Source organism: Gymnoscopelus braueri, assembly GCF_963280865.1.
Source record: "Gymnoscopelus braueri genome assembly, chromosome: 3".
NCBI classification, from domain to species: domain Eukaryota; kingdom Metazoa; phylum Chordata; class Actinopteri; order Myctophiformes; family Myctophidae; genus Gymnoscopelus; species Gymnoscopelus braueri.
Window position 1 is genome coordinate 43,876,427 of NC_137612.1, and position 13,273 is coordinate 43,889,699.

Here is a 13,273-nt window from a genome sequence, read left to right on the forward strand (position 1 = left end):
GGCTAGGTTTTGGGGGTTTTGACCCCCAAAAATGTTGGGTTTTTTTTGGCACAGAGTGCCGTGCTATGAGCTTGTATATCTGCTATTTTTCAATAACCAAAGGATAAAATATGGTTAAAGTGGTTAAAATGATTGTGATTGTGTGATATTAACACATTTTGCTGGGGACCCCCTGGTACCCCCTCAAGGTCCCCTGAGGGTCCCCGGACTCCACTTTGAGAACCAATGACATACATAACATACAAATATAGAGACAAACCTGGTTCTATGGCTTGGTACTAGTACAGGCACGCCGTACAAACCCTGTTACTCTAGTGCAGTGGTTCTCAAACTTTCTTTGAGCCAAGGACCCCCAAATTGATATGTATCTGAAAAGGTTTTGTGCCAGGGACCCCCAGAAGAGAAGATTTATGTAAAAAGGAAGCAAAATGATTAAATATGTTTTCTAAATTTTCAAAAATAGCAGATGCATGCACAAGCTCGCAGTGCAGCACGAAGTGACGCGCTGTGAGCCAACGTATAGATTAAGTGGTTCGAATGATTGTGATGCTGTATTAACACATTTTGCTGGGGACCCCCTGGAATCCCCCCCCCCAGGACGCTGGGGGTTCCCACTTTGAGAACCACTGCATAGAGAGAGAGAGAGAGAGAGAGAGAGAGAGACTCGCATACAGTTGTGGTTAGTGAAAGAGGGAGAAAGACGCCAAGACTGATTTCAGTCATTTGGATTCCATACAAGTCGGCAGTCAATCTTCAAGCTCTGCGACGTGTTGTGAGCTTGTAGATCGTCTATTTTCGGCTATTAGTTACGTTAAAGATGAAAGAGTATTTGAAGTGGTCAAGCTAGCACTAGAATACAGGAATGGTCTCAGAAATGTCGTAAAAGCAACAGGTTAAAGCCTCGATCTGTGATTTGTCTTTTCTTTCCTGTCTGTAGAACAGCAACAACATAGGTTTAGAAGGTTAGAAGGATAATGGCTAAACACGGCTGTGTGTGTGTGTGTGTGTGTGTGTGTGTGTGTGTGTGTGTGTGTGTGTGTGTGTGTGTGTGTGTGTGTGTGTGTGTGTGTGTGTGTGTGTGTGTGTGTGTGTGTGTGTGCGCGCGCGTGTACTCTAGATCAGGACTAGATCTTGGTAACAAAAAAAATATACATAAAACATGTAATGCTTTTCAACACTGAAATGAGTCTCTGGTGAATGTACTGTATCTCTGCATGGTCTGTACTGATTTTGCTAAATTAATTGTCATGAATGAATGTTATCACACTCGTGTTGTTTCAGCATTGGCTGGATGTCACGAAAAGCATCAAAAAGCAAGTCAAAAGTAAGTGTACCATCTCCTGCCACACGCACGCACGCACGCACAAGAGAGAGACACGCACGCACGCACACACACACACAAATCAGAGGACTCGATAAGCCATTTTATGGAGGGCCCAAAAAGGCATTTCAAGAGATTCATATTGTAATGAATAGATCTTTATTTTCTGTATGTCACAGAATGAGTCAGGCAGACAGTGAATGTGTACCTCAGAGCATTCCAGTCCATATTCAGTCATCTTTTTCTAAAGAAACAAACAAACCAAAGCTGTGTTTCACATGCCTTAAATGATACATTGTTTCTCTCCGTTCTAAGCTACCTTGAACTATGAAAGAGCTCTCGTTAAAAAAGGAGTATGACTCCCTGTCTCCAGATAAAATGTTATTTTGCTACGTACCAAACCTTATGTTTGGCAAAAAGAGAGACAGACAGACAGACAGACAGACCTATCGAGAGACAGGCAGAGAGAGAGAGAGAGAGAGAGAGAGAGAGAGAGGGAGGGGCACGCACCTCCCCTCCTCCATGTGTTATTAAACCAGTGTTAATCGTGAGGCATCATTTCGTTCCACTGCTCTAAGGTTTGTCTCTCCTGGATCCAGGCCTCTCATCATGGATGAAGGGTATGCCATTATGCTGCTTGTCCTGTGCTTCCCGTCCCTGAACATCATATACATCTTCTGGTATGGGGCATCCGTCTTTTCACTGTTACTGATGGCTCTGATGAGTCTGTGTCACCTGATGCTGATCGTGTCTAATAACCATGCGCCCAAGCATGATTTACCAGGTAAACAACCCATTTGAAAACAGCAGATCTACAAGCTTACAATGCGATGTGCTGTATTGTGACCTTGTAGATCTGCTATTTTCAAAAGATTTTTATGCATTTCATACATTTGAAAACTGGTGTACTGTTTATTTTGTTTTTGTTGACAGACACAGACAGACGCACGCACGCACGCACGCACGCACACACACACACACACACACACACACACACACACACACACACACACACACACACACACACACACACACACACACACACACACACACACACACACACACACACACAGACAGAGAGAGAGAGTTTCTACATTTGAAAACTTGCCTGTATTGCAGGGGTTGACGCTAAGGTCTCAGAGGCACTTGCCCGTCGGGCAAGTACAGGTCATTTTCTACTTGCCCACAGGTCTTGCCCACTTGCTCGAAAAGTAAATTGTCCTTTATAAAATGATAGGTAAAAGGTAAATTTTGAATTACCGTTCAATTAAACGGTAATATTTTTTTACTTTCTACTTGTGAATTATGGGGCTGCACTACCTGTCTGTCATACCTCAATATTTATGCCAAATATCTAAAAATAAATAACACTTGTTATTTTATATTTTTATTATATTTACAAAGTACTCTTATTTTGAAGTCCATACAAATAAACATAAATAATGTTTTGATGGATAAATGCAAATGATTAAATCATATATTGTCACTGTCGGGCAGAAACCTTGTATTTCCATATTTAAATTTTTTATGTTTTTTCATAAATGCCCTACTTCATCATTCAAGAGTGTCGCACTATAAGAGTAAAAATGGCAGATCTACAAGCTCCCAACGTGTCAAGATACGATGCGTTGTGAGCTTGTAGATCCGCTATTTTCACAATTTAAAATGTTGTTCCTTTTTTTAAGGATATACTAAGGTTTCTACCCAACAGCAACGTTATATAGCCTATATATGGTTCTGTATCAGTCAGTTTGAGCAGATTTCATTCCAATTGGCTGCCTATGAATTTCACAGGCCTGGGTAGACAACCTGGCCTGGCGAGGATCTGCGCACAGCACAGCAGGTGCACATAATTAAGTTAACGAGGGAGCTTGGGACTGGTTTTGGCACCAAAAACTGCTCAAACAAGTCAAACTGTCATGATTCTAGCTGCTGAAAACTTCCCATTTGGATTATTGTTTAAAAGGAATGGAACATGGATGTTGTTTTGCAAAAGGATAATATTTATTTCTTGTCCGTCAGAGCGGTGAGGTCACAGCTTCTCTCTTATTTGAATGATAGCATAAACTTTGAAGTTGTTTCTAGTAATTAATTTCTATTGCTTTCTGGATATTAAGACTCATAATTTTGGGATTTTACTGTATTTCGTCACATTTATTAATCTATATGCGGCTGTTGATAAAACGTTTTGTTTAGCCTACTGTTTGATCTGCACAGATGCGCTGGCGCTGCCATTGACAATCAATGAGACGGCTGCTAAGCAGTTCACTTGTGTTATACCTCTACTGGTTATTAAAATGGCAGTTCCAATGTCGTGTATTTGAGGCCTAAACTGCAGGCTTGTAGATGTAATAAGAAGTGGAGGAGAAGAGACAGACGTCAGGGTTTCCCAGGTTCCATGGTCATTTATTCAGATTCAGCAACAAACGGCATCACAGAGAACCAGGGAGCCGGAGCTCCCCAGCAGCCTCACGTCGTGTGAGACAGCAGTACTAACTAATTTTACAGTCACTTCTTTATACTCTGTAGGTAGCTAACATTAGACTACAAACTGCTCATCCCCACCTGTTGACCAAGCTCTTTGATCAGTGCTGTTAGATTGACAGCTGTTGCTGCGTTATAATTAGCACATTCACACATTCACCATGCAGGCATTCACCAGTCACACACACTCAAGATTACTCTTCTGACTTTAGATTAGTATAGTATCATTTCTTAATATGTTTTGACTTGCATACTGTCATATACCACACCAACGTTCTAAAAGACAAGTGTAGGGGAAATTAATGATGATAAAAAAAAACATCGGGCCACATCGGTGAAATAATGACCGATGTCCGGGTCCAAAAATGACCCATGTATCGGTTGGGTTCTACTCATAAGAGCCACTGCACTGTGTGTGTGTGTGTGTGTGTGTGTGTGTGTGTGTGTGTGTGTGTGTGTTGATGTGTTTAGACAGATATCTCGTGTTGTGTTTATAGCGAACTCCACCTGCCCACAAGTTGTATTTACCTGCTCCGGGCAGTTTTTAAATGTGCTATCAATAATAGTTTGATTGATTGACTCTTGATAAGAGCATCTGATAAAGGTCTAAACTGTACGTTCTAAATGGATCCTTATAGGGCCTGGATTGTATTTAGGGATTGGCCCGATCCTGTCCCACGCCAGATTCCTGTTTACTGGAATTGGAGGAGCGACAAACTACTACAGCCGCAAATATGGCAGCGTTTGTCGCGTGTTTATCAACTGGGAAGAAACCATCATTTTCACCAAGTAAGTCCTGTTAAGACGCTCTAGAGGACAGAGTACTAAAGTAAATCGTCCTCGTACCTCCGAATATTTCAACTGTTTACTTCCGTAAATGAACACCTACTTCATTAGTGTCACACAAAAGTAGTGAAAATAGCAGATCTTGCTTGTAGATTGGCCATTTTCACTCTTTTAAAATGTTTTAAAATAATAATAATCTTGCAGGGCTGCTGCTGTTTCTCACATCCTGAGGAGTAAGAAGTACATGGACCGGTTTGGCAGTGAACCCGCTTTGCGTCTTCTTTCTATGGTCGGAACAGGAGTTATTCAAGCTAACGGATTGGATTGGGACCGCACGAGGCCTTTTTTTAGCACAGGTGGGAAACTATCTATCCTACTGTGTAAGAATAGAGAGACAGAGTTAACCACTTAAAGGTGCTCTTTTCAACGTATGTTCATATCATTGTTCCTCACTAATGCTCATTATAATATGTCACTCTGTGTCTCAGAGGAGGGATGTTGACAGTTCAGAAACCTGCCTACCAGTAACATCGTCGGCAGGTCATCCCTATGTTCCCAGGGTTCTATGTTCTCTGCTTATACCCCAAAACGTTTCTAGGGTTAGGGTTAGGGGCTGTAAGACTTCAGGCCCTATTTTGCACGTCTTAAGTACCAGGTCTTATGACTGAACTTATGACCTGGAGGTGTGGCCAATGCTGTTTGGCCACTCAAAATAGGGAAACAGCAGTGGCCACGCCTTCAGGTCATAAGTTAAGTCATAAGACCTGGTACTTAAGACACGTAAAATAGGCCCCCCAGTGTCTTGAAGCAAAGGTAATGTGCTCTTGGGGATATGAAGTAAATGGTCCATCATAAGTACCATTTATTGAGGATGTCCAGGGATGGCATTTTTGAATATTTGTTGTGCATGTGTGATGTATGTGTGTGTACAGCCCTCTCAGGACCACGTCTCCAGTGCGCAAGGAAGTTGAGTGTGATCTGCACCAACACACGGCTTGACCGTTTGGCCGAGTGGACTGATTCCTATGGTCGCGTCGAAGTGGTCACACTGCTCCGCTGCATTGTGGTGGACGTGACCAACCAGGTGTTCCTCAAGGTGCCTTTCGACAGTATAGAACCACCCATAAACGGTCAGTATAGAACTATCTATCTATCTATCTATCTATCTATCTATCTATCTATCTATCTATCTATCTATCTATCTATCTATCTACAGAGAAGGATCTTGTGCTGAAGATTCAGAACTACTTCAACGCATATCAGAGTCTTCTTCTCAAACCTGCAATCTTCTTCAAGGTTGTTATTTTTAACCTTGCTCTGTTCAGCACTTTATAACTTTGTTTGGAAAGGTGCTATATAAATAAAATTCATTATCATTATCATTATCAAGGTGGGATGGTTCTACAAGAAGCAGCAGACAGCAATGTAAGAACACACCACAACACACCACAACACACCACACCACACCACACCACACCACACCACACCACACCACACCACACCACACCACACCACACCACACACACACAGTTAGTTTACCTGTGATCCTGGATTACTGAGGCACTACACTGTCTCTCTGCATTCTACTGTATGTATGTACAGTATTTAACTTGTCACTCTGGATAAAGAGTGTCTGCTAAAGGCCCAAATTGTATATTTGACATTAAAGCCAGCATGTTCTGCTTGTGTGTGTGTGTGGAACCAACAGCCAACAGCTCCAGGACGCCGTTGAGAGCCTGGTCGAGAAGAAACGGCAGTTGATGAATTCTGAAACTGAAACTGAATTCGATGACTTCACATCCAAACTGATCATAGAGCAGGTAGCGTGTACTTGTACATTATGTCCAGGGGGTAGGGATGGGTATCGTTAGGATTTTTACGAGTCCGGTTCCGGTTCTGCTTATCGGATCCGGTTCCTATCGGTTCCATATTTCGGTTCCAAAATGGTAAAAAAGAAAGAGATACGCTCCTGACCTATGGGCCTCATGGCTCTGGAATCGTTGGTTCCCAAGGCTACTTACAGAGACAGTACTTACATTTTGGTTTATAACTAGAACTAATGTAGTTAAACTTTAATAATAACCTTTGCAATGAAGCTGATCGTGATTGTGTTGTGTGTGTGTACAGGAGAGAGGTAAGCTGACCGCGGACAACGTCAGACAGTGTGTGTTAGAGATGATAATCGCTGGCGCAGACACGGTGTCCACATCTCTTTACTACATGCTCATGTTGCTAAACCAGCACCCTACGGTCGAACAGCAAGTCCTGGCGGAGATTGATGAGGTTGAGCAGAAAGGTGACTGACATGATTGTTGACCTCCTATTGTTCACACACAATCACTCACAAAACAGAACATCCAACGATCTCATGTTGGACTTCTTGTGGTCAGCAGGTGACCAGGCGGCAGCAGAAGAACTCACGGTTCTGAAGAATTTCATCAAGGAGGGCTTGAGATTCCAGCCAGTGGTTAACATCAACATGCGGAGGGCGCTGCAAGATGATGATAAAGTCATCGAGGGCACCAAGGTGTGATGTTTCTGTTTTTATGCAATTGCCTTCTGTAGCACTTTGAGATTTCTTGTAAATGTAAAGTGCGTTATAAATAAAATCCATTATTATTATTAAGGTGGCCAGCGGAACCAACGTCATTCTGAACACCGGCCTGATGCATAAAACCGAAATCTGCTTTTCCAAACCTCACGAATTCTCTTTGGACAACTTTGGCAAAGAGGTACGTCTCTCTGTTCAATGTTGTCATGCTAGACCAGTGGTTCTCAAACTTTTCAGGCCACGACCCCCAAAATAATCATATTTGAACTGGGGACCCGCCAAAATACTCAAAAATACTCATATTTGAAGTGGGGACCTCCCAAAATAATATTTGAACTGGGGACCCCCCCCCCACCCTGACAAGCACTTGGAATTGTAGTTGAGGCATTACATTTGGTTTGACTCGGTTCCACAGATAAATATTGTGAAAATAGCAGATGTGCAAGCTTGTAGAACATTTCTTTTGCCTCTTTCTTATGTAATATTTCTCTCTATATATCTATCTCTCTATCTCTCTGTCTCTCTCTCTCTCTATCTCTCTCTCTCTCTCTCTCTCTCTCTCTCTCTCTCTCTCTCTCTCTCTCTCTCTCTCTCTCTCTCTCTCTCTCTCTCTCTCTCTCTCTCTCTCTCTCTCTCTCTCTCTCTCTCTCTCTCTCTCTCTCTCTCTCTCTCTCTCTCTCTCTCTCTCTCTTATTAGATCCCAAGAGAATGCTTCCTGCCGTTTGGTGCCGGGCAGCGCCACTGTCCCGGCATGTGGATGGCCGGCCATATGATGGAAGCGATTTTGGTGTCGTTGTTGTCCCGCTACACGATGGCGCCCCCTGATGGCTTCACGCTGAACAACATCGGTCTAACGCACAACCTGGCCCAGCAGCCCCCACAGGGCATGACCATGACCTTTTACCCCAGGTCAAAGGTCAACACTCAACGCACCGAGGAGTAAAACTAATTAACCCTTGCATTGTGTTAGAAACCTACATCCACTTGTGGTGTTAGCGGGTCAAATTTGACCCATGATTTAACTCAGCCCAAAATACTCAAAGAATAATTATTTTCATTTATTATTTTTTCTCCCACCTCATAGCTGACTTGTAATGCATTCATATCCATGTAAACACTTTTTAAAATATTATGTTGGGTTAGGGTTAGGGTTTCATCTTTCAATATATGTCGCTTTCAATTGTAAAAAGGTAAAAATTCACTCATTATATTTCCTATAATGAAGACAATGGATAATGATCTTATATAATTATATATAATTAAGAATAATAATTAGAACACACTTCCAAAAAAAAAGAAAAAAGAAATACTTGTTTTAGTTTTAACTTTAAAAAATGTTTTTTAAAAATTATTAAAAATAGTGACACTAGTGGTGTTAGCGGGTCAAAATTGACCCGTATACCATAGAAGGTTAAAAGTCATTTATTTTTCATGAACCCAAACTTTATTTTACTCCTGATAGCAAATGCTAATTGAGGACAAGTCTCTCACTCTCAAACATGTAAATATTGACAATTTGGGGGGAATTGAGCCACACTTCTCTACCGGGTCAATTTTGACCCGCTAACACCACAAGTGTCATTTTTTTTAAAGACCATCAGAATGAACTAAAATGGTGGCAATTAATTTTGTGGCGTTTAAATAGCTGTTTCTGAGGATATCATGAAGCCTTGTTCCAATAAAGAAGTGTAAAGGGTACTTTTTACCTATTAAATCTTGAAAACGGGTAAAAAATGACCCTAACACAATGGAAGGGTTAAGACCTGAGGTCGTTGCTATAAAATCTATTGGTGCAAAGTATCTAAGTACACGTACTAAAATTGTCAAATACTGTACTTAAGTACATTTTTGAGGTATCGACTTTAGTATTTTCAATACTTTTACTTCTACCCCACTACACCTCAGACGCAAATGTTGTACTTTTTACTCCACCACATTTATTTGAGTTAGCTTTAGTTAGTAGTTACTTTGTAGATTTTGATTTTGAATACAAAACATTAACCACTTCAGCCGAATATATACTTCAACTATTTGAAAATAGCAGAGAAAATAGCAGAACTTAGCAAAGCTAAGTTCACAATGTGTCACAATGCGACGCATTGTGAGCTTGTAGATCTGCAATTTTATACAGGACTTGTAACATTTTATTTATACACTGTAGTAATCATACTTTTACTTAAGTATACTCATAAAAGTATATATTTTTATACTACTAGTACTTCTTCCACTATATACTTATGCAGGTGTGTTTTCCTGCAGAAAGACACATCCCTCTGGCTGTATTTTGGTTTTGTTCCACTGTTTATGTTGACATTCCACTGTTTATATTAACATTCATCCCTTGCAGGGACTGAAAAGTCTGTGGGGGGAGAGTGGGCGGCTCGGCCGGAGCTCTTAATTGATCCCTCTGAACTTCAAAGGGGTTGTGCATTGAGTTGATTGATAGGGCCATAAAAGTGTCAACCTCTTTAGTGTTCTCTCTAATCAATGAATGCATCAGAGACAGCAATCACTTTGATACCTGTCAGAGAGGGGAAGGGGGAGTGTGTGTGTACAAACAGATCTGCGAAGTTACCTAGTATCCCTTTAATTAAGTACATTTACTCAATGGAGTACTTTTACTTGTGTCCATTTTACTATACTTCATACGAGGGAGCTGCAGTGTGCCTTCGTAGATCTAGAGAAATTATATGATAGGATGCTGATGGGGAATTTTCCAGTTATTACCATTTGCAATCCATGCCCGCACACACATAGATTCAAGACATTGTGTCTCCATTAGAACATTACAACCAGTCAACAAAGTAATGCATGTGCCAGGTACGAGTTACAAATACAGCCATGATGTGCAGATAATGACAGTTTGAGCCAGTAAGTGCCTGGGACTGGTCCGGGTAGCTTGTAACCTATGACCTTTAAGACCGTAGCTCTGTGAGGCCCTAGTTACTCCCTTTTTCCTATCTCACACTTTGGTTTCACAGACAGAGAACCTTTGTATGATTGTTTATTACTTTTGTATTGCATGTGTTATTTAGTAACAATGAATTCTGACTACAGACTGTGCCTTCTTCACTGCTATGTTCAAGGCCACCTGATGATTTTTCCCTTTATGTTATCCTGCAATATAGCATGTATCAATAAAACTCCGGAAAGACAGTTCTTGCTTATTGTTTATTTCTCAGCACAGGAGAAGTATGTTAAAGCCAAAACAAATCTCAACTCCCAACTGCCTTCACTGTGAATGTGTGTGTGGCAAGACACTTATTCACATGTTGTCTTCAGTAGTCATTTGAACCATTATGCACCTTGCATGAGGGAAGAGGAAAAGGTTGCAAGTGAGATCAAAAGTTAATTACAAGACTGACAGTTAAGACCCTTTGGTTTGTCAGCTAAAATTCAAACACGTGGAGAAACTTTTTAGTGGAGAATGTTTTACCTTTCTTAATGTATGTTTTAGAGCAGTGGTCTTCAACAGGGGGACCCCTAGGGGGTCCTCAGAGTTGCTACAGGGGGGCCACCAAATCTTTGTGTGATAGGAACTTCTTCTATTAACTATTTGAACCCTAGCATCCCTACATTTGCCAAAAATAGCAGACAGAGAATCTACACAGATCTACATGCTCACAATGAGCTTATAGATCTGCTATTTTTGGCATAGAGTTTTGGTGTAGAGTGGAAAAATAGCAGACCAAGTTCAGAGCCAAAGGTCAAGTTTACTAATTGTGCAAATGTCTGAAAATACACATTAACATGAATTCAACATATTAATAGAAATAATTGTGATCTGTAGTGAGATTTATCTCATACCTGAATGTGCGGTATCAATTTCATTAAGTACTTTTACTTAAAGTAGTTATGTAATGTCAATATGACCAACAGCAGAGTTTTTTTTTCTGAGCATGTGCATGTCTGTAAGTGGCATGTCTATAAGTGGTGCATGTGTTGCACTGTCTCCTGTTTGTGTTTAATTTGTGTAACTGGTTGCATCTTTGTGTTGCACTCAGCTGCAGCTGTTGATGCCGTGCTCATACATACGGACATAAAACACTCGGTCACTTGTTGGAGCGGCTGGCACCGCTCAAAAAAGAAATATATATTTTAAAGGAGACACTGAATAAAGAAATTGGTATTTTATAGATATAGATATTTTAGGCCTTTAACTAAAACTACTAGAGTCTCGGGGGGCGTACGCCAGCCGCGGCGCGGGGCTTTGCGTTTGTTGGTCCCTCCGTGTCCCTGTGTCTGTGTCCGTGTCGCTGCAGCACAGAGTGGGCAGTAGAGATGGGAATTATGGCTCTTTTAAGGGAGGCGGATCGTGGGGTTTCGTTCCTTTCAAAGAGGCATTGTGAATACTGGCTCATTTATGGCTGAGGTATTATAGATATGGAAAAATATATATAAATATGTATGTATTGATATGTCATAATAGTATGTATGTTTGTATTGTAGATATCATTTATATGTGACTAAGTATGTGTTATTGTGTACTATAATACAGCATATGACATGATATAATAATATATTATTATATGTAATAATATATAATAATATAATATATAATATCATTAATACAATATTTATTATAGTATAACATATAATATACTTAATAATACATATTATTGTAATGTGTAATATTATGATATCTAACAGTTTATTGCAATAATAATTGTAGTGTGTAATTCATTTTTATATAATAACATATATGGAATATATATTAATAGCCATATACACACACACACACACACATAGTAGGCGTCGTGGCTAATGGTGGTGAGCCAATAGATTAGCGTTATTGTTATTATTATTAGGCCTACGTCGTCTCCCCTCCCCCACCCCCCAACCCCCCCCCCCCACACCGCACACGTTCGGTCGCGTCGCCGTCTTTGTCTGTTGTTTGTGCATAAACATGGATGGTGGCTTATTTGTCGCGCACAATCTGGCAACACTGAATGCAGTCCAGGCTGTTGGTTGTGTAGCAGTAGCAGCGTACAGGCAGGCTGCTTGTGTTCCAGGCTGTTGGTTGGCTAGTAGTGTTAATAAATTATGTATTATATATATTGATTATCTGATAATTGGCCCTCAATATGCCATAATAGTAAGGAAGGCCCTGCACTACTAGGCTAACTAGTAGAGGTACAGTGACACAGCAAAACAGTATGAAGAGGAGACATTGGTCAGTCTGAACTTTCACCCACTTCTGAGCAAGCTAATGTAATATCATACCTGGAGTTGTGAAACTCATTGCAAAATACACGGACCACCACAGTAATAAGAACCTAAACACACGAGTTAAGATGCATGAATGGTGAGACAGCACCTTAGGATATCCCAGCCTAAAGTCAACAGGTTACTTATAGACAAGAACTGGCAAATGTAAGACAGGGGTTCCCGGTTTGACCAGTCAATGTGACATGGACTTGGAAAGGTCAAAGCTCTCAGATGGGTAAATTGTTCTACGAATAACGTTAATGAATGTACTTGGATTACACTGTGACGACATTCATCTCATGTATAAAGACACCCTGAATCCTGTAAAATCCTAGGCAGACCTGCAGCGGTCTGCTTCAGCTTGTGTTATTGGCTTATGTATGGCTGACTATTTAAATAAACTAATATGTGATTATAACTCGTCGTTGTCTGTCAATAACTTTGATGAATAAGTTAACAGTAGGAGTCACGTGACAACAACACACACACACACACACACACACACACACACATGTCGCACAGACGCACACACATTAAAAGCCTCAACTTTTTCTTCGCGGCGCTCGTGACTCAAAATTAGGTGTTTTTGTTTGTGTGTTACGCACTGGATTGGAACTATTTTTGCAATGTTATTCTTCACAGTTGACCTCAAAGAAAGCTAGGCCATAATATTGTTTTGTTGTTCTTGCTGGCTGGGTGACGATCATAGTTGAATGTGTGTGTGGAGATTTAACCTGCGCTGCTTGTTTGTATGCTTTATCCAACATGACAGGCATGTAAACAAACAACCAATGTCATTTACAACTAAACGTTGCTCTCAAGAATGTTTTTGAAAAGATTTGAAGTGAGAAATAGACGATGCAATAAGCGAAAAGTGATTCTATTTGATCGATTGAAATAGCAAAAAGCTCGCCCCAAAACAC

General features: G+C 40.7%; 1 protein-coding gene across 1 annotated transcript; it reads left to right on the forward strand.

Annotated features, from left to right (window-relative positions):
* Positions 1-1,930: 1,930 nt before the first annotated feature.
* LOC308081960 (aromatase-like) lies at positions 1,931-8,085 on the forward strand (the record flags this gene model as incomplete). The annotated part of the gene is made up of 9 exons (XM_080423575.1): positions 1,931-2,105; positions 4,444-4,594; positions 4,796-4,947; positions 5,533-5,725; positions 6,300-6,411; positions 6,719-6,887; positions 6,985-7,118; positions 7,219-7,323; positions 7,879-8,085. 9 exons carry the CDS (start codon positions 1,931-1,933, stop codon positions 8,083-8,085), a joined length of 1,398 nt encoding a protein of 465 aa, XP_080279701.1.
* Between the last annotated feature and the right edge of the window lie 5,188 nt (positions 8,086-13,273).